Here is a 27,010-nt window from a genome sequence, read left to right as displayed (position 1 = left end):
GAACTTTGAGTCTCATTAAAAAAGAAAAAAAATCTTATTCAGAAATCGTGAAGTATCAAATCTAAAAATAATTTAATCAATTACACATTCATTAAAAATTATAATTAATGATAATTAAGTTATAAGTGTGTATGACTGTGGGTACATTGAAGAACTATACATTATTATTTCACATACATCAAAGATCCTAAATCCCATATTCCTAAGATGTAGAAAATGGTGAAAAATTAGAAATTAAATACATAATTTTTGAAAAAAGAACAAGTTAATTTAGAAAAATAATTTCATAAATAGAAGTAGCTACTCATAAAAACTATACTATAAAGTAGTCAATAAAACAATTAGGTAAATTAGGTAAAATTATTTTCTACTTTTCAGTATAATTCAAAAATAGAAGGGTATAATTTATACTGAGGGGTATAAATATAGATATATAAAAATAGAAGGGTATATTCGGGTATAATTTAGACTGAGATTTTTTATAGGATGTAGATGTTTATTATTTATATTATATTTACCAATACTCATAGTTTTATAAAGTAGGTTGAAAAATTGCAAGCAAAAATTTGAGTTTTTGAAAAACTTTTTGATATAAGATTGTAAAATTACTATTAAATTCTGTAATATTACCTGACTTCAAATGCTGCTCCCAAATTCTACTAGTAATTAATTATTTTAAATACAAATTAAAGCCTAAACAAAAACAGTTTTATTTCTAATTAGGAAATAATCTGTTATGCATATCATAAAAAAATCATATTGACTAAATTGCTTTTCAATTTTCAGAGGGTTTTACAACTCAAAATTCTAGAATATTGTAGGCCATGGTAAATCACACTTTTAAAACTCTTACCAAAAAATCTCAAGAGATCAATCAATTTCAAACCTGGAGCATTATATTATAATGTTTAAAGCAATTTGTTATATTATTATGAATAATTTTTGTGAAAAATTGTGTTAAAATATCATAATTCGATTGTTGAGCTTAATGTCATATAAATTTTGTAAATGAGTCTTATCTTGTGTGGGATAAATCTAAATATTCATATATAATAAGTTATTTTCAGTTTCTATTAAAACCACTCTAATATATATATATATATAACAAATTACTGATATTTATATATAAAAATACTATTTGCATTTATTTACCGTTATTACACTCAAATCGAAACACTGATGTTTCTGTTTTATGTCCTCGAGACAGTTTCAATCCTCATTCAAGAAGGTCTTCGAGGATTTAGGGTTCATAAATAAGGGATTACACTTGAAAATTCCTTGTTATGAGAATACTATATCCTTTCGAAGTAGTATAGAAAGGATCATTGGGAGCAGTAGCTGCGGTTATGAGAAAAGCACCCGACGAAACGAAATAATACGTATTAGTGGCGACGCAGATAATTCTGCGAAGGTCGGAAGTAGATTAATCTATAGATTAATTTTAGGGCCATTTATATAATTTTTGTGATGATTAATAATATACGCTTACAGCAATTAGCTACTCATTCAAAACAGGCGATACTTTGAAATCGGCTCAGGATGAATTAATAACCAGAATATAATTTTTGAAGCATGTATGTATCTCTTATTCGAAATTGTAATTCATAGCATTTTGATTTGTTGGTACAATTTAATACGTTGTATAAAGCAAATATTGCATCTCCCACGTCTGAAGTCATGTACGATGTTAAATTCCATGTTTTCTTTGAAATGTACAGGATTAAAGGAAAATATTTGATCATGTTCCATAAATTCATCACCTTATCAAAAGCTTGAGCAAAGTTTTTATATAGTATTTTCAGATCTAGGAAAAGAATTATGTAAATAAATTGATCATTTTCATATTTATCAAATATACAGCTAAAAGGTTAATTCATTCATAAAGGTCATTTGTTGGTGATGTTCAATCTATGAAAAACAAAAATTTTTATTTCATTTTTTTAAAAGATCTGATTCAATATTCAAATTACAATCATGATTTTCAATATGTCTTTTAAAGCTTTATCAAAATTTAAATGGTGCAATTCATATATTCACTCTCATATAATTATGAATATGCATTTGCCATAGTTGATAGTTTTATCCCTGAAATCTATACCCAAAATTATGTCATGGTACATATTTGATTATACTTACTTGTTATATATGTTAGAAATAGATGGAATTATATTTTATCGCACAACAAGATAAACATATCAATTCAACACATATAAACAGGATCATTTCGATGCAGTAAAATAAATAATTAAATATGTACAGAAAATATTTACCTTGGACCTTTTCTTGCTCGACGATTTTTTCTTCGGCGTTTTCCTTAAAGATGATTTAAAACTCCCGCGTCTCGGCAACTTGACGATCCATGAAGGAGGCACTATGATTCCCTGGTGGTTACCTGGGAACAAAATTATTCATAAGTTAGTATGTGAATTAATTTTTAAAGCCAGAAGGAAAAACAAGAAAGTAATAAGAAAAATATTATAAATTTATATATATATATATAAATATATAATATATATATATATATATATATATATATATATATATATATATATATATATATATATATATATATATTACCCAGTTTCAGTTACTTTGAGTTTTAAATCAAACAAAGGAACCATAGGAGATGATTTAATATTCGTGTGATGTTCTCTGTTCAAATAACGTTTGATTAAGGAGAAGACCAAATATTTTAATTCGCTTGATTCAAACGTTGATAATCAAATCTGATTCATGGAATGTGAATGCTTTGATTTCTACTCGAGATAATCTGTATTTCGAGCAAATAATTTGTTAAAGATTCGAGTGAGGAATTTGTATAATAAAGATTATTATGGTTATAAATACGATTTTAGGAAAATATTTGTGCTATTGTTGTTTATGATCAAACAAAACAATCGTCTCTCAAACAAAACAATCCATAATTCAAAAACAATTCATAATCTAGAAATAAAATCAGTAAAAAATGTATTTAGAAAACAAGAAATCATATACAAAATATTAGAATGTAACCCAAACTGACATATGTATTATAGTCCATGTTATAGAACGCTGAAGTGAGTAAGACTACTGAGTTACACTTATAATTTTAAGAAATTCGATTTTTTTTCTTGACAATAAGGTATAAGGTTAATAATTTCAATATATTTTACAGAAATTTTCATTCGATAAATACGTAACTATCAACAAAAATAATCATTTGTCTTGTCGAGAACTAATTATTCCATAAAAAATATTTATAGTATAAATTAAGATAAACTCTATGTCAACAATCAAAACATACAAGACATGGAAAACTAGTTTCATAGTGAAAATTTTGTAATAAACCATAAATAAAATTATTATTATCATATAGGGTAGAGCGAATAAAACCAAATAAAGTTACGATTTTTTCAATAACAATATTTGAAAGTAGAGGAAAAAAGATGTAGAACAAACATGTGCCCGGGGTGAAGAGAAACAATTGAACTTTTGCCCAGACAAACAAGTAAACAATAATGTAAACTGATAAAACTTATCTTTTTTCATTATGCTAGTCGTTGGTACAATTTCAGCATTATAAAATAGCAAATTCAATCCTGCCACTCAGATTTTTAGAGATTATTCAAATTTTGATCCATACAACAATGACGATATTAAACCGTCATCACAGAAAAATCACAAATATAAAAAATAATAAAAAGCAAATAACAAATATACAATGTTCAATCTAAATTTATCATACAAGAACCGGCAAAATTCGTTTATTAATGATTATATTTCTCATAGTGTAAATTATTAACAAATAGCCTAATTTTTCTCATGATTGCCTGAATGTTTTAGTCATTCCAGATCTGTCAACCCTATCTTTGCAGCAGTCTGATTCAATGTAATCTTAACGAGTCGACTCCGCGTATTTTTAATCAAGTCGCAAACTTATAAACAGTAAGATTGATACGATCTCTTATTCGGGGTAAATGAAAATAGAACGTCGTTTTAATTAAATTAGAACCGTCAACGTTGCGTTTTGTCTAACAAGGAAATAATTCTGCAACTCACCTAATGAGCATTCCTCGCCTATCCTTTGGATGTTGAAGCAACTCTCCTTATTGTGATACGCTGCTTTGCACCAGGAACAACTTAAGGCCACGATTTCTTTCGAACTGAACGACAATTTCGCTTGTAACGACTGAAAAAAAGGAAAAATATTAATGAAATCATTCCTAATCAAAACTTAATGAAGATCAGGTAGCTCTGAATTGATACACAAAATGCAGAGGTCTGTTAAACATCAATTTTAAAAATATTAGTTGATCTCGCTATGTCGTGTGTGTTAGATACAAAAGTGACCCTAAAAAACTCTCCCTTGTGGAACTCCAGGCTTGGAATTACGTAATTCTTATGTTTCTGTTCCAACTCTAATTCTGAATAATCTGTTTGTTAAGTAACATTTCAATAGTAAAAATATCTTGTGCGGCAAATATTTTTTTATTTTAAAGAGTAGGCCTTCGTATTGTTCATTCGATATAAAATTCATAACATTTTATTGATAATTATATAATTTTAACTATTTACTTAATAAATAATTTCTTATAAATAATGATTAAGTTATTTCCATTTTTTATCACTGAATTTAAATAAGTATTTCTTTGTGTGCATCTAAATTTAATATTTTTTCACGATTTTTTTTCGAAAATTTTTTTCGACCGTGTTTATGCAAAGCCCTGAACCTATTTTACAAATTAAAAAAAAAACAATTAAAACGATCACTTGGAAGTTTTGCTGATAAATTTTTGGTAATGATCGGTCGAGACGTCTTTTCGAAATTAATTGACATTTTTTGAGGATTTTTATGAAACCTTGGTATGGTAATGACGCTTTTAATAATATATTGTGCCAGAATTCACAATACTATCATAACAATATTAAAAGTCGCTAAATTTTATTTTTTATTGAGTCTATTGTTATATGCACATCTGAAAATATTATTACAACTCGCCTTGAGGCAAAATTTCACGTGCTCCTTGTTATTTTTTGTCTTATGTATTAGTTCCTAATACTTTTTCATATTAGTACATTTATTTAAATTTTAATATTTGTTATTACCATTTATTTCACGTTTCATTAAATTTCCTTCCAAATAACAAATACAAAATTGTGACATCATCACAAAAATTTCGAACATAAAAAGAATAATAAAATTCAAATAACTATACTATTTTACAATGATGTACAATAAAATCCAAATTAAAAATATTCTATCATATATAAATGAACAAAATCCACTTTTAATTGATCAAAACTGCGATGAAACAAAACCAGTGCATTCATTTTTAATCATAAATTTTTAAATGGTTAAATTGAACTATTTTGTAGTACCTTTTAGTAGTTAATCTTTATTTTCTGAATACTGTTCTATGAAATCATATATCTTTTTAATTGTCATTGTCGTTCAATTTTTAATACAGAGATAATGAAGTACAAATAATAGCTATACATCATCATATATGAATGAAAAATATGCATTATTAATATGTTAAATCTGGTATTGAGTTGACCAGAATAATATTGGTATATGATTGACGCACTGTATATTTAGTTTCAATAATAAAAATGAATTGATGAGCGCTCAATTAATTTATTATTCTGCAGTTCAGAGTGATTTCGATACTGCATAAATTGTATAAAAAACTCAATAGGCGATTAATTCAATGTATAATTCATTTAAATGACAAATCATTATTATTTATGGATGATAAAATAGAATGAATATCAAACTAATGCCGTCTATACAAATTCGCTCTATAAAAATTACCATATCCGACGGCAACATGAATACATTTTCTATCAAAACAGACTAGAGCTAGTACAACGATCTTGTGTCTAGTAGCAAATTGTGTCTGCGATAAAAATCATAGACATATAATATTTTTAGATAAGATCTAACAAAAACTCGAGAGCTTAGAATAACTTTGTAAAATGCAGACGCCGAAAAGCACGTTTATGGATGAGGCTGAAAAGAATACATTAAAATATCATTTTTCATAACCCAGCAGACGCGTTTCGTTCAAGCTGAAGGAAAGATGAAAGGAAAAACTTCCTAAATACGTAAATTTACCAAAAAGAAAACAAAAGACGTTTTGGGGCCTTTCAGACTGAGTAGGTGTACTTAATTTAAATACATGGAGATTAATATTATCGTAAGGGACTGTATTATTGCTTGTGTATTATATATAAAATTTTATATTTACTAATGCTCTGTTAGAAAAATAATCAATTACGCATGATGCAAATTAGGCCAATTATTTGACTGGTACAGTAGATGTTATTCTAAATTAATGAAACATTAATTACGCATCGGTTGTCTCTACCTGTGCCAAAAACAAATCAATGAAAATTAAATGTTTTTGAATCATTCAAATCGGTTGATCTATGCGCCCAAAATCGTCGACCAAAATTTGTATCCGCACATACGTACACGCGCGAATCCACACACGCGTATATAAAGAATGGCAAAATGTTGAAAATTACCTTTATGTTTTTTCAATTATTATAACAAACCATGAAGGTAATGTAAGTTAATTAATTCATTGAACATATTTATTTTTCCTTATTTTTGGATATTTTTTTCTTCACCCATTCCAAAGTAACAAATGAATACATCTGTACCAAAGTCTTCAGCGACGATATACAATATATTTTTAATTGGCTTCAAAAATTTTATTAAAAAATATTACATTGTCTTCTTTTCCTTTGATCAGAGAATTTGATCATTTGTCCCATGATATATATATATATATATATATATATATATATATATATATATATATAATATGGAACGCAGACACAAAAAAATCATGATATAACTATATAAGATAAAAGAGATTTATAAAAAAAATGTGGTATTTATTTTATATATTTTAGTATATATACTAATTGTATTTAAATTATAAAAAAAATCTTATCGATCTTTACCAAACTAATCAACTTCCCATTGAACAGGTCTATATTTTCAGAATCGTAGACGGAAAAATTTGAACACCTCTTCCAACTCAAAAGAAATCGATTGAATAAGTTCCTAAGATCGATTGAATAAGTTTAAACAATTTTAAATTTTCAAAATCAGTGGTTCAGATTCGTGGACAGAAGTATTTATACATTTTTTTCAACTGTAAAGAAATGGTTCCAAAACTAATCAAAGCGTGTGCTTTTTAAATTTTGTCCATTTACCATGCCCACGTTTTGAGAAAAATTCAACAAAAGGTCAAATTTTAGCTCAAATTGCACAAACATTAATTTAGCAAATTAGATTTTCTGGCAAAAACATAAACTTATCATTCGGAAAGTTAAAAATATACAAGTAAGTAGGTGGTAAAATATCTTGATGTGAAAAGATTATTATAAAAAGTTAAAGTCAATATATGTAATAACCAAATTTCACATACCCACAAAAAATATACGTAGCATTTCTGTTTGTTTGAAAATGTCGCAATTCTGTTCATTTGAAAATGTCGCATTTTATTTCCGTTGGCACGGTAAACAGTAAAGATCACTCAGCTTTTTGTACATTTCTATTTTATTTACTGTTGGCACTGCAGTATCGCGCAAAAGTTTTTGTTAAATAAAAAAAAGTTTCGACGATCAATACCAATCATATTTTTAAATGCTTTTGCACTATAGGTAACCTTTTACGCAGTTGCGTAACAGTATACAAAAATACAAAATAAAATTTGAATGACGAAAAGTTTATCACTAACCAATTCAATTAAGGTCCGCAGTACGCACTAACTATTATCACATGTTCAATTAATTGAAGTATGTATATTACACAAGAAGAAAATTATTTTAAAATGAATTCATAATAATCTTATTATACAATTATCAGGAAAATAAATAGATAAAATTATTTATGTATTTTTGTGCCAGTACCGTAAGATCGACATCAGCTTATTGCGTTGTCAGATACATTATTGTTTCTTACTCTCCTTATTTTAATTAAAGAAAAGTGAATTGTATAATTGTATGAATGAAGATTTTGAATAAATCATTTTATTTTCAATACTCCAACCAAACCATCTTGCATCTTCTTCCAAAGTAATTACTTATTTTATAAGATATATCACATTTTTGTTGTAATTTTTTTTATTTATGATTAAAATAAGCAAATACAATGTTATTTTCTAAATCTTGATATGCTTGTCGCTAAGTCATAGGGTTCTAAAAAACAAATAAAATTATTTGTTAGTTCCATAAGAAACTTTAGTTGGAGTGCGCAATATTTTGAAGTTAATATTAAGAGCTAAAATTGTCAGAGTTTTTGTATCATTTTGCAAGCATTTTTCATATTAAGGACCACCCTATTTCATATTATTTACTTTGATAAATCTTCAAATTTGAATTCACTTAAAAAATATTTAAATGCTGAAGAAAATTAAATAAATCAAGTAATGTCGGACTTATTATTGCCAAAGGGCTACTAAGGTATGCCAGAAAAATACAATATTATAAATGAATTAATCAAGAGTTATTAATCAATTAATGGTTTATTATCAATAATATCTTAAAGATTTTTTATTTGTTATTTCCACATTTAATTACATTTTAAATAGATACTAAAAATTCATGATATCAAATTAATTGGTAGTTTGCCAGCCATTACCCTAATTTTATTTAGTCTTTAATTTTATTAATTTCGTTTGGAAATTAATTGCAAAGAACATTTAAATACAAATCTAAATCCATTTAAATAGAAATATTGTGAAATTCCAGGGAAATAAAATTTGTAGTCTTTAACGGCGTCGAAAACTTTTGCTTATGCATTTATCTCGGCATTGTGGTTGGAAAACGGCGTGAAATAGTAGACAGATGGCGGACTCGATTCTGAGGTACGTGCTGAGAATAAATTTGCCTGTATTTATCAATTGGGATTCCTTTTAGGAAAAAGATAGCTATAGACAAGAAGCTGGATTGAATTGAGTCTGCAAAAATAAAATGGACACTATTGATAAGTATGAACTGACTAGTGAGATAGGTAAGGAAAAGGAGCACATAAATCCAAGAAGTGTTAAAAATAATTTTACAATAACTGCATTCTGTCTGCTTAATTATGACTTCAAACAAAAGTAAGAGCTTTGAAGCTACTAGGATGCAAAAGAACTTTGGCGGCGTCCATTAATCACGCGATCGACTTTTTAAGGATTTTTGGACTTTTGGTAATACTCCAAATTGACCCCCCCTCCCCCGCCAAACATTACGTGTACTTTTAGTTACATGAAAAAATTGGATTTAAAAACAAATCAGGTAAAAAATAAATACACGTGATAACTCCTCTCTCCCTCACGTGATATTTCGTGATTTTTTGTCAAACCTCCCCTCCCCCAAAAAACCTCACGTGATTAATAGACGCCCCCTTTGGTCTAGGTTATAGATCATAAAAAAGCCTATTTAAAATTAAAATCCTGGAATGAAAAGTAGAGGCACCGACCATTGAAACATCCAATCATAACTAGAATAATATTTAGTAGAACTGAATTATTAAAAGGGCCAAAAACATAGTTCTTCAATATCCTCACTCAGTATTTAAGTAGTATACTGATAAAAAAGATGTCCCTCTTTATGTACTAGAATAAATAAAAATATATCAGCGTGTCTAAACGCAAGAAGCTTTGGTCTTGTAAATACAGATTCCACGCTCTAATCTCGTCTCGGACAGCTTGATATTAATTCGAGAGATTTAGATTTAAATAGCATTTAAAGTAAGAATGGTCTTTCAGAACATTGATGAAATATATATTACATATCACATCACTATTAGATCGCCTAAATTTGATTTCAAGTAAAATTCGTCTTTGAGGATATTGACGACTTCAACAAGTTAATTCCTTGCACTTTTATGAACAGCATGACTATGCTTATGTGTGCCATGGGCTTTTGATGCAGCTAAAAATTAAATATTTCTAATAGTGATTTGGTATATAATATATATTTTGTCAATGTCCCGAAAGGCTATTTTTACTTGCAATCATATTTAGATCATAAACTCGTAAATTGATAACAAATTGGCCCAGGCACATTAAAAGCCTATGATAGATATAAGGATAGTCATGGTTGCTGTTCAACAAAATGCAGAAAATTAAGTTGTTGAAGTCGCCAAATTGTAAAACGTACTTCACAAGAAGGATTTGTAGATTTCACCTTTTTGATTTATATTATTTCACCCAATCCCTGTACTACTGTTACCAAGTCCAAAGTTAGGCTGCCGAAGATGATGACTGTTGAACGAGAAAAAGATTTCGTATTCACGGTCACGAATTTGCAAGTCGATTGAGTTGGGCGCTTTTGCGGACTTTGATAGATCTCGAATTGACGATTCTTATCATTAAAGATAAATTAAGAAAAAGTGAAATTGAAAATGTCTTTATAAAGGAATCCTTGATTCAGAAACGTAATTTGAGAGTTAAATGAATTTCTGGTTATACAGCAGGATTGAGATTGAGAATATATTAATTATTGTTAGACGTAAAACGCTGTCGAATTTTTGTAATAAAATTTATTTATTTATTTTACTATAAAACATTCTTCGTAATACAATATTGCAAGTATTATGACGAATTCATATTCTCAGTGTCATATATAATAAATCGGGTCGAGATAAACGTCTGGCATCCAGAACCCAAGAAAACATTTATATGTCACAAGCAATATTGCTTGATCTCAGATGATCCAAGCTATGAAAGCGAACACGCGTATGTGAAAAATTTTCATATCTTTCGCGTTCTTGACACATGACGGGAATAAATTTCTCTAAATGATATTTTTTGTACGCATAGGATTACGCACGTCTTCAGATTATAATTCGCAATATTAATAGTCACACGTGAATCAGAAAGCATGGGATAAAAGTTACACCTGGTAAGTATAATACCTAGTGATTTAGAACAAACAATGTGCTATGAATTCTGTTGTAAGGTAGATACAAATAGAAACTAACAGTTTTTAGTACATACAAATTTGATAAAGATTGAAATTCATTAAATTCATTTAAATTAATTTTATTATTAATAAACTTGTCTTTAAATTACATACTATGCCAGAAATGACAAAGTAAACAAATTTAAAAATATATCTTTGTCAATATTTCTTTCTAATCTTGATCCTGATATTAAGGTGACCATATTTTTTTAAGAAAAAACCGGAACGATAATTTTTAGTTATGGTAATCCGGAACGGGAGAGAAAGGGGTGTCTTTAAAATAATAAATGCTATTTGAAAATACAACCAAAAACAGTTTTTTTATTTAATTTTTTTTAATAAGAATTGCAGGCTTTTAGTGAGAACTTTACTATTAGATTATATGCAATACTCTTTTATCTATATTATATTATATCTTATTTTTTTCGATCTATGTTTTTTTAGCTTTTGAGCTTTGTATAAAATTATATTGAATTTTATTCATAATTAATATGAAAAAATGAGCACTTATATGCATGTTTTCATAATTTTTGTTAATTTTCCTATTAATTTTTGAAAAACCAGGACAATTCAGAACAAAATATCTGAATCAGTGACAAATATTGCTTCCTTCTATCAAAATTCGAGACACAAGGTGGAAACCCAGGACTGTCCTGGTCAAATCGGGACGCAAAATGAGAAATAATTTTAAAATAATATAAAACAAGGTAGGGTGGGGCTCAAAGGTCCAATTTGACTTTTAGCAATTATTTTGTGAAAATCAAACCAATTATATCACGAGAAATAATAGATATCAATTAAACAACTATCTGACAAGGTTCAGTAAAACTCCCAGCTAATTCATAATTATAAAAATGTGTTTTTTACTGTTTTTCAATTATTTATCACCTGATCCTTTTTACCCCATTGGCGGGGTAAAATGCAACGACAAGCGCGCAAACAATTATCATGGCTTAATTTAGTTTTAAGAGGAATTTTTTAAAATGATAGCTAAATTATTCAACTAATGTAGAATGTAAATTCTACATTAGTTGATTATATAACCGTGATCAGGTATTTGGTAAGAACTATTCAGCAGCATAGTTGGAATAAATATTTATTTGATTTACTTCTTGTAAAATTGCTTTTTTGAACTTAATTTACTGTTTTATATGCTACTTTTTATTGTTCATGCCTTTGTCAAGATAAAGGTTCAGTTTAAAAGGTTCAGTTGGTCCTTTTTATCCCACTCATGTAAGCTTTTATAAAGGTTGTATAAAAAAACTGTTGAATCTAGCTTAAAATTGCAATACATCTTATAAAACAATTAAATAACGTATACTTGAAGATTATATTCAGGTCTCGTAAAATAAACAACAGTGCTCAAATCCAAAGAAACTAATAACAACTGTTTGTATAGATTTTCAATCATTCCTATTGTTCTCCCAATAATCGCTATCGTAAGAACCAAGACGATGGCTGTTTATACATCATCTTTTCCTTCTATTTTCAAATTTTGTTGTTATAAAATCTTATAGTCGTGTTAATAAAACACATCGTAAAATTAAACTAAAATGAAAAAGAATACCACATGAAGTATTTTGCAATACTGTCGACCCACTGAAGATCAAGATCTCCCGACCTACACATTTTCCTAAGTCTGTAATAAATCCAGTCTTAAGTCAGAAACAACAAACTTATAGATCAATATAACAAAAGAGGCGTTCATATCTCAAGAAACATCAACATGTATCTCTCGAAATGCAAAGCCTTTCCTTGAAGTTGTTCTTGTTCGCGGAGGCAGGTAATGCACAGTTCCTTCTATAACACAAGAGCGAACTCTGAAGTGCGTGGTAATAACAAAAGTACAGGGAGAAAACAATTCGAAATTCACAAAGTGTTCTTCTCACTAAGGTGGTTCCTTGTTCATCCAAAGTCTCTTTTAGCATGTCGTGTCGCGAAAATTGCGAGTTATGTGTTTAAGTTTTAATTACGCCGAGGAATATGGAAGTTCATATATGCGGAATAACAAATCATCTCGGATTACTCTAGCTTCTAGAAAGATACCTGAAGTTTGAAGTTTGGTAATAATCATTTGTTTAATTTACTTTGTTTTAATTATTTTATACATGCATTTACTCAACATTATTAATTTAACTAGTGGTAAATGACATTGTACCTTAAGGCAAATTGCAGGGGCTTTCCGTACCGAAAATTAAATTTGTTAAAAAAAATTCAATTTTTCTTTAAAGTTTGAAAAAATTAGCTAAAAGAGAAGTTTAAGTTTTTTGTCCAAAAATTAATCAGCAGACTTATCAATAGTAATCAAATATTTGTTTAATCATTCAAATCGGTTGAGCCGTGTTTCAAAAATTTCCGACGAAATTGTAATTTATCTTCAATCATAAACTGTACCGGAGTTTTGTAATTATGGAAATTCACCAAGGTTTGGATCAATAAATCATGGCAAAATTTAAAATTCGATTGTAACAATTCTAAAAGATGCTAAATTTTAATTCTTATTGATATATACATATGGGCTATTTTTAACTTCCCGTAAGGTAAGTTATTGTAATAGACCGAAAATCGAAATTGAAAATTTTTACATTTCTCGACGTTTTGAAGGTTTCTGAACATTTTGGCACACCTCAGAAAAAATGGATGTGTCTGTGTGTGTTTGTATGTATGTATGAATACAAATTTCCAGTCACGTTTTCGGGCGCACGGATCAACCGATTTGAATGGTTCAAAAAACATTCGATTCTTATTGATAGGGAAAAGAGCTGATTAGTTTTTGGCAAAAGCAGGACCAGCAGTTACGGAGATAAAAAGCAAAGAGTGCAGAAAATAGAAATCGAGTTTTTGAAAGAACGGAGCATCCGATTTGAATGTTCTAAAAAACATTCAATTAGTAATGATTGGGAGAAGTGTTTATCAGATTTTGGCAAAGGCAGGCCCAGCCATTTCAAAGATACGGAGCTAAATGTGCAAAAAATGGCAGTTTTTGAGAGGACTAAGCGTCCGATTTAAAGAAATTTATGCTTGTCTTAACAAAATAATTGATTTTGGAAAAAAAAATTGTTTCAACTTTTTTATTTATTTTTTTGTATATCAAAAATAATTCAGATTTTATTTTTAATTCTGACTAAAGTTCTAATATACTTTCAAAAAATAATTTCAACTTTGCAATTCAGTTTATATATTTCTTATAAATATTAGACAATGTTACAATATTAATAATAATCTATTTCAAAACATTCAGTATTCCTCGAACATTTCGTTACGATGCGGGAAGTTTCAGCAATTTGCCTTAAGGCACGATGCCATACACCCAACTAGTTTACTCCAGGATTAAAAATATAACGATAACGATTTATGATGATATAATTGATCATTTTTTTAACATAGCGGAGGTAACAATTAAGCTATTAATCAATACATGATTTATAACAGAATATGACATTTGATATATAACATTATTTTATTTCACATAATTCAAAATACAATATATAAAATACTTATTACTGTATGGTATAGTTTCCGTATAATAATTTTAGAAATATTTATTTCTGTCTTCAAATAATGACTCGAATAGTAAAAACAATCACTAATTCAACAAAGTAAACTGAATAATTGCAGTATTTTATTGAAATCTCTAAGCTTTAACGATTTTATAGCAATATTTCGAAATCATACTTCAGAACAAGTTAATAAAGCAATATGTTTATTAGCAACTCTTTTGTACTTATTAAAGTAGTACCGCATTATAAACCATTTCCTTCATATTGGTTTAATAATAAACTGTCGCATGACTAAAAATAATTTCAGCAAACCGTACTTGGCAACAATATTGCTTAATTAGAATACGTCGACATAATTATTTTTCTCTATTTTTCCAGAACAACGTGTGTTTTACAAAATAGAGCAAATCGAGATATGGCAATTACGGAACAACTGCAAACTCATGTTGTGTCATTATGGTGGAACTTTTCCCTTGGCACATGAACACGTGTGTCTGGGTTTATTCATCTTGGCTAGGGTTGTTTTCTTTAGTAGCACACGACACTGTGCGAAACTTGTCAAGCTTAATTTAATATCAGATAGAGAATAGTAAACGAACGATTATGTGATTTGATGCCTGATATTATTAGGAAAGGATCTTACGTTGAATGCACTTGAGGGGGTATTCTAGAGCAAAAATTTAAAAAAATCGTTTTTTGTTTTTTTCATGCTTTCGAAACTTTCAGCTATCAAGTATATATGTACGAAGCATTTTTTTAAAATTTGAATTTTTTTAGAGATACACCTTTTTGATCATGATAATCTCCTTCTGTTTCCATGTTTTTGCAAAATTTTAAACGCATTTTTTTCTAAACTGTCTTTTTCAATTGTGCATCATGTGTGCGCATTGCGCACATGTTTTATCGAGTTCTACTGGGCCGATTCACCTGATATTTTCAAAGAGTCTTCTTTATAGCCTTCTCTCCTTTACATTTTTACTATTTTGGAAAAAATCTAGAAACTCAAAAAAGTGGTACGAAAATGATCTTTTTTTCACTTGGAGGGTTGCAAACGTGTACTTGATCATGTGTCAACTTTTGAAATCCTCCCCTTGAAACAATGCTAATTTTTAAAATTATTAACTTTTTAACTTCCCGTAGGGTAAGTTATAGTAATCGCAAAAAATCGGAAATGAAAATGTTTATATATCTTATAAATTTTATATATCTGAGGTTTCTGAATATTTTGGCATTCTTTAGAAAAAAATGGATGTATGTGTGCGTGTATGTGTGTATGTGTGTGCGGAAACAAATTTTCGTCGACGATTTCGGGAACACGGATGAAGCGATTTGAATATTTCAAAAAACATTCAATTCGTATTGATAAGGATACGTGCTGAGTAGTTTTTGGCGAAGGCAGGTCTAACCGTTCCGAAGATATGGGACAAAAAGTGCCAAAAACGGTAACTCAGTTTTTAAGAGAATGGAGCGTCCGATTTGAATAATTCAAAAACAATTTACTTGTATTAACAAGATAAAAAACTGATCAAATTTTCATGGAGAAAAGTCTAGCGGTTTCGGAGATCTAATAAAAAAAGTAAAAAAAAAATGCCATTTGGCGGTCAAAAATGATCATTAGACATATGCACATCAAATTTTCAGATATTTAATAGACATTTTAACAATAAGTATAAATTTTGTTTACATTCCTATGGGTTCCGTACCAATGCTTATCCATTAGCCGGCGGCGCGGCGCTTACGCACTTCGATATTTCGTCTCAATGCAGTTAAAGCAGCACGATTGCTTTGAAAAAAGTTCAGAATTTTCAAAATATTTCAAAATACACTCTTCTTCAAAAAGTCTTTTTTACAGAAAACAGTAAATTTTTGTCAAAAAATTATAGTTTCCCAAAAATCTAATTTTTCAGAGTAAATTTTTTTTCAAAAATGTTAATCTTTAAAAAAAAATATTTTTGGTACGGGAAGTTCCAGCAATTTGCCTTAAGGCACGATGCCGTGCGCCCCCCAGTTTGTTATTGTTTTTAAAATTTATTAATTTTATGTTAATAAATAAATTTAAAAAAATAATAGAAATATTTATTATTACTTGCAATTTATTGATTACCATTTTTACGATGATTTAAAAATGACCTAAAATTCATGACTCTATTTCAGAATACACCTTCAAGCCACATTTTATGTTAATAAATAAATTTAAAAAAATAATAGAAATATTTATTATTACTTGTAATTTATTGATTACCATTTTTACGATGATTTAAAAATGACCTAAAATTCATGACTCTATTTCAGAATACACCTTCAAGCCACTTTTTGTCGGTTTCATTTCTTGAGATATTTTTTACCTATTAGGATTATCCACAAATTATATACGTTCTCATAAAAAATATGCGGCTGATATTTTTCTACAACAATATTTTAAAATTTCCAATAAGTTATAGCCATAATGATTCATTCATGTCACATGGTTTGTTTTATCATGATCATATTTTTTTGATGAATATAAAAAATATATTGTGATAACAATAAAACTTGTATCATTTACAATTTTATCCTTTTCATTTACGATTACCATTTTACTCGCAATATAACTCCGTGTAATCCTTAAAATCGTTTTTCTGTTGTCTAAACGTCTGTTACACCTACTGTTTTCTTTCAAATTTATATGCATGAAAAACAGTTTTGCTTTTAAATTACGCCCACCTTCCAGACGTCTGACTTGTCACACGATATGCCTATGTTTCTGAAGGTATATGCGACTACATAATGCCAATGACTTCAAAGGAAAATTGTTCATAAATAGGGCAAATTTATTTTTGTATCAAGTAACATTTTGTCTTTTATCAGAACGAAACCTTAGAACTTGCTATATTTATAAAAAATTCTTGTTGTAGATAAAAATATCAGAAGTATTCTGTTACTTCACGTAGAATCTTTTCAACAAAATGTAATGTGAAGTATCAACGTAGAAGCCAAGCAAACTCTTCTTGCGTAGGAAAATTCTGAAAATAGGTGTAAATACTATCTGCTTTGTATTCTTTGAGATATTCTTTGAGACAGCAATTAGAACCTAAGAGTGAGAACCCGATAGATGTTGTCGTAATTAGACCCAATACTAGTTAGTTCTACAGATGGCAACCCAAACAGTTGTCCCATCTCTGTGTATTGAATTATTATTAAAAATTCTATAATAGGGCAAATATCTGTTGATGCACCAATGCCAAATGAGGGGGCTGTTTTCACTTGGAAACATATTAGTATCTATATTTCCAAGTGAAAACTGATGTCACTACTCCTGACATTTAGGCTGCTCGAAACAGGATCGAATCCTGGACTACTGATAAGAGTCCAGTCGTTCTAACCACTTTCCAACGAGCGAGCCCACATTGAGACACTATTTCAGAATCCTTTATCTATTATTGATGTAATTTTTCCCATATTAAGAGTATGTTTCAATTTTCCTACGCCTTCGCATCAGTCTTCTCTATGATCACTCATCAGACAGAAGATTTCTGAATTATATTCTACCACAAAATATTAATTAGCAAGCAAAAGCCGTTTCTATATATAGATTTACAAAGAGATGGAAAACAAATATTAGTGTAACATAAATTGAATTGTATGTCGAGTTTTTGGTAACAAAAGTCCATTCAAATTATTCAGGTATAATGAGCTCGTTTAGAATTCGAAGATAATATAATTATATATTAAATAATGTATAACTAATTATATATCAAACAATGGTACTAGTCTAATAGTAACTGGTAAAACATTATTTTGTGGAAATATTTGTTCATGGAAAAATCCATAATTTTTGAGCTTGATATTATATACCAAAAATTACATAGTGGGGTGAGCAAATTAATCAATACGCATATACGTTGAATTATAAAAATTCATTAAAGTTTAGAATTTACTCGCAAGATTGAGCGTTTCTAATCAGAATCTATGCCGAAGCATCTGTACGTTTTGTATATAGCTACTGATTACAGTTGACGTCCATTCAATTGAATGACAACTCGATTCAAAGCAAAATGCCTTAAATTGAAAAAGTTTATCAATATTTTAGCCAATTAGTAGAAAATTATGATATTTTTCTCTCTGTATTAAAAGTTATACTTTGATTTCTATTTATTAAAAAAGAACCAAATAAAAAAGCCTACAAATTGTGAATTATTTACGGCTAAAAATATTTTGTTAAGCTTAAAAATTGCCCATTAAATTATATTAAAAAGTCAGTTACCAAAATCCGACCATTAATTAATTAATTAAACCTAAACAGGAGATGCAAACATGTACAAAATAATGTCGGTGTTATTCACTGATGCGAAGCTGTGTAAATATGCCCTAATTGGAAATAACAAATACTATATATAATATAGTCATATTATATAATTTTATATAATAATATGTATATAAATTTCAATTATTATATAAAGCTCAAACAGTAAAATGATATAAAAATGTTTGTGCTTCGGTTGAACATTGAAGATGGACCAAAAATAATATTTAGTATGTATTGAGAAAATGATCTCACAGTAATTTATATATAAAATTTCAATTATAATATATATAAATACTATTAAATAATTAATATATTTCATTTAATATTATATTTAGGGTAAAATTATTATGATTCCAAAATGTCACTTTGAATTTCAAATATTATATAACAAATTGATTACGCAAGAGATAATCATGAGTCTAATAATTATTTATAACTGTCCTGTTGCTTTGATCAGAATTATAATCGTTTACGTATTCCGATTGCAATTAGTATTGAATCTACATGGCATGTACCGACAGTTGTATCCATGTACTATTAATTGCGGTATATTATAAGTGCTTTAAACTGTATTTATGGTTACAGACGCTTTGTAATATGTAGTACCAAATACACAGGTGCAATGAAATGATTTGCAATTTGAATAAATAGTGTATCATTAAATTTATTTTCAGATACTAACAATTACAGTTTTGCTCTCTAATAAAATATTTTACTCTACCACCCAATTAAAATATCTATAATTAACTTCGTGTAGGATTCAAAAATCGAAAACAAAAATTTTTATATATATTTACGTTTCAAAGGTTTCTGAACATTTTAGCATACCTTGGATAAAATGGATATAGGTGTATGTATTTGTATGTGCGGATATTTGAATGATTCAATAAAACATTTCACTTGTATTGACCAAATGAAGAATTTATTAAATTTTTGGGAAAGCCGATTCAGTGGGGTCCGAGATACAGAAAAAAACTTAGAAAAATATTCTTTGGCGGGCAAAAATGATCATTAACAGATGGTTATAAAATTATCAGATATTTTATAGAGATTTGCAAAATGAGTGCTGATTTTGTTTGAGTTATGTAACATAAATTCTAGTTTACTTCGAAATTTTTACATTTTTTTTTCAAAATTTTCAGAAATATACAAAGTTTCAAACTTTAAATGCAAATTTTAAATTCACAATGCACTTTGAAAATGTATATTTCATATGCGTATTCCATTTTCGTAAGAAAAATATCATCAGATGGATTTGTTCGGCATCTCTTGTTAATGTAAACATTCTTAAGTGTCTTATGCAATAAGATATTTGCTATACCATAAATGAGCGGTAAAATATATAGTATTTATTTGAAAATATTTAAAACAATTGCTATTAATCATTGATATTTATGGTTACTGATTTTTCACATCAGAAATTTAATTCTAGTAGTTCAAGCAATTTGACTTTAGGCACAATGGCATGCACCACTAGTTGGAGGTCAAATTGGACATTTAGGGCCGGCCCCATATTCAGCTATTCAAGAATGTACTAAACTCAAGATTTCAAACTAGACTCATAACTTAAAGTTATTTAGTTTAAAAGACATTACTTTTGAAAACCACTAGTTATATATATATATATATATATATATATATATATATCTACATACATATATATATATAAATAAGTCGGGTTTTCCTTCCTCACGATTTAACTCCAGAACGCACGAACCGATTTCGACAATTTTGCATTCGTTGGAAAGGTCTCAGGCTCCGCAAGTTTTATAGCTAAAATTAGTGGTGCATGGCATCGTGCCCTAATGCAAGTTGCTGGAACTTCACGCACTGTATTTAAAAATTCGAGTAGTGACATTAGTGAGAATTATCAGAATTATGCTTGGTTAAGACAACGAGCAATTCTTGCCGCCAAGAAATATGATGTACACGCACTGAATTTCACCATTTAATCAAAAATTGCTGGCGATTTGGTGACATACCAATGATTCCGACTGGTCTTCCGTTTGACTTCAAACGATTGCAATTTCCAGTTCGCCTTGCGTTTGCAATGAAAATTAACAAGTCGCAAGGCCAATCGCGTTGTGTTTGCGGGATAAATTTCAAATAGATTATTTATAAAATCAGTGTTTTTCACATGGGCAGTTATACGTTGCCTGTTCACGAGTTAGAAAACCATCCGCTTTGCTTGTGTTAACGCCAGACCAAAAAACAAAAAATGTGGTTTACCAAAGAGCACTTCAATGAAACGGATAATTTGCGGATTCACTTTCATTTACTTAGAGAAGTTCAACTAAAAAACAATTCATTTTTGTAATCGAAATAAATTCATTACTGTTGTGTAATAAAATCAAATTTTTCCTTTTCAAATATAAAACAAACAAAAAATTTCGTCATCTTTCTCACGAAACCATCTGGTGGCGAAACGGAGTTCGTCGGGTTTGCTAGTTTATTTATATATGTGCGTGTGCTTGTATGTGGGCGTGCAGAATTCAGAATTAATAACGTTAAAATAAGACCCATTTTGAATTATCGATCCTGATACTTTGTTCACACGCAATATAAACGCATGTTGTAAATACGTTTTGAATTCCACTGTCAAAAATAACGTTTATTGCTATATTTCATAAAAAAATAATTGGCTTGGCTAGTTTCTTTTAACAAACAAATACAACCCTTAATATAAATCAACATTTTACTAATTCAAAAATACAACAACTTATTAGCGCCTCTCTTTCACAACCTTTTTTCAATTTCTACTGGTGTTATAATTAGAATTTCGCTCACCTTGCCGCATTGTCTGCATTTTCCTTTCTCCGTCCGCCGATGCACCCAGTGATGGTGCGTGCACGTCTGTTCACGGTATTGCCTGACCCCGACATCTCGGAAGGTCGGTTTGCATTGGAAACGCGCCCGTTCGTTGAGAGCGCTCAGGCAGCCTGCGTGCGCTATCACCTTGCACGCCGAACACTTCAACCGAGGTCCGTGCTTCTGCAATAATAAATAAATAGAAATGTAATTTAGGTATTAACAGGCTGGTAAATAGCTTTGAGAAATAGGTAAATCGATTTTAACGCGAAACAACACAAATATTTGTCGAGCGTTGTTTGGGAATTTCTAATCAAACTGTGTAGTCTTGAGGAATAGTTGTTGGAGTGGGTTGGAATTTACTTAACACTTTATCGATTGCTGGCATAATTGAATGGGTTTATCGTATACTACGGCTTATCGGTCATTAAAGTGGCACTTACGAATTCGGTGTCAAAACCATGAGCGCTGGATGGGACATTAAATATAACTAGCACGGGCTACAAATTGATGAAGAACTTTGTTTTTGATCTTCTGTAAACTTTCCTATTAGTTATTATTGATAATATGTCCCAGAATGCATCATTGGTAGAACTGTGTAAAGTATAGCGGGACTTAAAAATCCACGAGTAAAAAGTCTACCATTATTTCAAAAACAAGAAAATTATAAAAAAAATAACGATGTGTGTAACCAGCCATTACCTAAATTCTTACGATGTCGCAATCAGAAAGTGGAAAGTACAAGTGAAGTTGTAAAGTAAAGTTGTATCAATATTCCAAACAAAAGTACATTTGTTATTGGTAGTTTTTTGGTTTTCAGTTATTTCATTTAGTTTATGACACCTGAATGTAATTTTTATGTATACGCCACTCAAATGTTTTTTAAGATGTATTGTTATTTTCAAGTTTGATTCAATTGCGTAAAAAGTCTAAGCTCTCTGTTGAATATAAGTTGTTACTATATAAATCAATTATTAAACCAATCTGGACCTACGGAATTGAGTTCTGGGGATGTGCTTACAAATCAAATATAGCTATAATTCAGAGAATTCAGTCAAAAATTTTACGTACTATTCTAATTCTCCGTGGTACGTGACAAATGAAACCATTCACAGCGACCTCAACATGAAAACGGTGCATTTAACGTTCAAAGAATTCAAGGAAAAATACAAACGCAAACTGGAATCACATTCGAACCCATCAATAGTTGACATTACTAAACCTTATGGCATAAGGAGATTGAAACGACAATGGCCTTTAGTCTTAGATTAGGTATAATATATTATTATCATATTAATTGTTAAACTGAGAAGATCTCATTGGAGTTCCTCTTAGGTATCGCTCTTGAATATTGTCAATTTAGCTCATAGGAATCTTTATGTATTTCTGATTGCTAAATAAAAAATAAAAAAAACATAAAAAAAAGTTTCATTCAATAGCTTTTTTATATAAAAGTTTACATGTAGATGATGTAAAAAGGAACACCTAAACCCTTACACTAACAAAAGTAAATATTAAGAAAGTAGTAAATAATTTAGTAAATTAGTTAGAAAAAGAAATTTTTTAAGAGATAAATCAAATTATTAGCTATTCTAACTCTGCTGATTAATATTTCGGATAGAATACCAGATCAAGGTTATTTTGTACAGAGTGAATCTTTGTGAAAAATATACCCATGAATTTTATGTAAAACCTCTTTAAAATTGAAATTAAAAGATGAAACATTGAATCTGTTTGCTCTCTGGTTATCTTTTTTTACCTCGACTAGGGAGTAAAAAGTGACACGTGACAAATTTTAGAAAAATAGTAAAATAACATTTTACTATACTCACAAATTAACTGTGAATTTAACTAAATTTAATATAATATTTTTAACGTGTTATGCGTTTACTTATTTAGTTTAGACAGTATAATTAATGAAAGCCAATTTGAGCATTTGGACTCAGCCTCACCCTACAGTGATATCAATTTATAAAATTTGATGAAACTGAACGTGAATTGCATTTTATTTTATTAAATATTGCAATTATATAGAGGAACAACGAGTTTCATATAAAGGATTTCAAATATTTGAAAAAAATGTAGCTCTTTTTGTGAAAACGTTGACAAAAGATCAAATTTTGGCCCACATATACTTTTACCAATTTTGGTGTCTTAAACATACTTTTAACAATTTTGGTGTAACACGATTCAGAATGACTTGGGGCAAAATTAGCAAATCCAGCTTTCTGGCAAAAATAAACTTCTTTATAAAGTTAAATAAAACTATTAATATACGAAAATACAACAAATGATTAGAATTAGCGAATAAATTACAACGCACCTATTCCAATTAATAGTTACGTGAAAGTTTATACTAGACTATTCTAGTCTTGCTAATTTCATCGTAAATAATATTTAATTTACCAAACACAAACATTATCAATTATTCATTTGTACGCCGGAGACTCTAGTTATATTTAATTATTAATACTTCAACAATATAGCTGAAAATGTATCATTCAAAGGTCAAGTTTAGTTTCTAATTAACTAAAGAGGACAGTGAAGAAAACGTTCGATGTTCATAAATAAATAAGTAATGATGCGGAATACGATGCCAACATTGATTTCGACTACAACGTGGAAAATTCATTTCGTTCACAATCAAAGATCACAATACATTGAGTAGTAGTTTCGGTAATTGCCAATCACACTGTGGGTATTGCCAAAATATCTTTCCTTTCAATAGTCGGACCTTTACTGTAGTTGATATGTCAAGCTATTTCTTCTAGGTCCATTATGTGTTTTTATTGTATTTTGTTAATCAGCAAAAAACAGATAGGAGACAAATTGAATAGAGTCGAAAAACCAACTAACATGATAATAACGAGAAACTGAATATAATAATTTTTTACAGAACTTTTCTGTCACGATTTCTGTTTGTGATAAAAGAGATTAATAAATCATTATATTTTTTTTTGGTTAAATTTATTACATTTATGTTTTTTTTAAATAAACATAAAATTGTACTTTTTGAGAAATAGAAGTCAATAAGTACCTACACTATGACAGTTACATTTATTAATGTTTATTTTAATTGTCGACACAAACATTTCATTAAATTAATGCTTAAATTAATTAAAAAGCCCAATGAAAATAATTCACGCTAATAAAACCAAACGACCAAACAAAATTATTCAATAGATACATTTAACTGTTTACAAAATAAATCATAATAAATTTAGAGAACGTATTTTTTATTAGTAGTTTAATTACCTTATAAGCAAGTACATTAGTCACCACAAAACGGTTAACGAGTTTATTTTAATAGCAATAATCCATCATACAATTTTTCAAAATATATTTCATCATAACGCAAAGCACAAAAGTACTATATTACAGTATTTTCCTTCAGTTTTAATACTCAAACGTCTCGAACGAAAAAAAGCTCACATGCTTTTAAAAGCTTCCGCCAAGATAAATCTTCTGGGTTCTTATAAAAGAATTAGAAACCGAATATATACAACACATGTATTTATTTATTTTGCTCATTCTGATATAATGGTATTTTGGTAAACACAAATATTTGTGTAGGATCCCAGGTTGTGGGGAATTATGAAAAAATAAATGCGGAATGATAGATATAAGGTATTATAATTGTATTATGTATGTTGTCTGAAATAATAGAGCAATAAATATTGTAGAATAACGTTTTTTTCCTTCGTTAAATTAATTGTCGTTATAATATTCAAAATTGTTGCTATACTATAGTATAGAAAACGTATTGCAACTTGAAAACGTATTTATTTTCTATTGTTAATACTTTTCATATTTTAAAGCAAATTTGTTTATATAAATAATCACTGGTTGATTATCAAAATTGCGTGAAACAACACCATAATATAATTTTTGCTGCCCATGAATAATGATTAATTATTAACCAAAATGGAATAGATGAAACTTGATTTGATTATATTAATCCATGTTGATAATATGTATTGATTTAACGATTAACTGTAAATATAAAAAATTTAAAATAGTAACGAAGGCCTCAAAATGTTTTTTTTAAAAAGAACTACTATTTTGTTGGCGTCTCGACAACTACTTATGTTCATTAAAATTTACCTAAGTCATTGAAATCTGAAAACGAATATTCTTTATAATTCATAATATTAGTTCAGGGCCAATAAACTCAGCTCGACGTTCCAATATAAACTTAATTCGTATTTTTATAAAAATTAAAAAAGAAAGTAAGTTTTCAAATTTACTTTGAATTTCACCATTTTAATAGTTATTTAATTAAATTTTAATTCCTATTTGAATAGGAATATCTGAAAAAAAAATTACTGGAAGGAGTATATCAATCTGAATAGAAAAATACTGCTTTTGGCAGTAAATCTTACAAAACATAATTTACGTACAAGAATTGAATTAAAAAATCCAATATTGATTTATAATGATGTTCAGGTGCACGAGAAAGCAAATTACGAAAATATGAAAAATATAGAAATAAAATTGAATTTTCCAATAGAAAGATATTTAAGAAAGAAATTGATTAATTAATTAAAGTTCTCTCTACTTGCAAATTTCTCACTGCAAAATATTTTTATTAAGTACTCATGCAAAGTAATATATTTCAATGTGAATATGTAAGTAGGTATATGATTGATTACCGGTATACCGGTATACCGAATTACCGGTAAACCGCCCGATTTTTCGGCAGTATTTTTACCGGTGTTTACCGAAAAAATACCGATATTTTCGGTAATTTTACATAAGCGCTATTTGATACATAATACACTAAAATTTAAATTTCTCGGAACAAATTTATCTTCAAATTTTATAATCGCATAAACAGCTATATCTTCAAGTGATTCTATAGGATAAACAAATGTCGAATATTATCTCAACTCGTCATTAGTGTCCGGTTTTTTAAATAAAAAATTACCGAATTACCGGTATTGAAATTTTTCATCGGTATTGCATTCCCTAGTAGGTACTATGAGTTTCTTATAATTTGCCTTATTTTTTTATTTTTCTATTACTTTTAATTAAACTTAAACAAAATTGATATACTCTAATAGTTCAATTATCCCACTGACCGTGCAGTCATTGTCAGCCAGGTAGCAGTAGTCCCCGGACACGGAAGTCGGCTGCCACATATGCTCCCCGCTCAGCGCAGCCTCGCCCCAGTCCGGGGTGCTCCGGATGGCGCGACCCGTGCTGCCCCCCGAAGCTTTTCTGTAAAGGAGAGCATTGATTGGATGAGATATTGTAACAGGTTCGAGTCATAAATTTAAAACAGTGCATTTTCAGTACAATATGAAAATAAATGGATCGAGATAAAAATATACAGAGAGAATAAAGAAGATTTAGATTTATGGTTAAGTTTGAATGTAATAAGAAATATATGTGTATTCCTAAAATCGAGAGGAAGTGTTATTTATCATAATAATGCATGATTTAAATTTCAAAATGATATCTGAAT

General features: G+C 28.8%; 1 protein-coding gene across 1 annotated transcript in view; it reads right to left on the bottom strand.

The window, feature by feature from the left end:
- Positions 1-27,010, bottom strand: part of LOC113370953 (eye-specific diacylglycerol kinase-like) — a 53,007-nt gene that overhangs the window by 22,447 nt on the left and 3,550 nt on the right. The window contains exons 2-5 of the mRNA XM_026611619.1: positions 26,625-26,763; positions 21,523-21,726; positions 4,039-4,168; positions 2,271-2,392 (exon numbers count right to left, since the gene is read on the bottom strand). Coding sequence (XP_026467404.1) covers positions 2,271-2,392; positions 4,039-4,168; positions 21,523-21,726; positions 26,625-26,763 — 595 coding nt within the window. The remainder of the gene's footprint in view (positions 1-2,270; positions 2,393-4,038; positions 4,169-21,522; positions 21,727-26,624; positions 26,764-27,010) is intronic.

This window comes from Ctenocephalides felis, unplaced genomic scaffold, assembly GCF_003426905.1.
Source record: "Ctenocephalides felis isolate EL2017-DRISC unplaced genomic scaffold, ASM342690v1 CF-g0.4_SCAFFOLD_01492, whole genome shotgun sequence".
NCBI lineage: Eukaryota > Metazoa > Arthropoda > Insecta > Siphonaptera > Pulicidae > Ctenocephalides > Ctenocephalides felis.
Note: the sequence above shows the minus strand (reverse complement) of the source record. Positions and strands in the feature narration are given on the sequence as shown.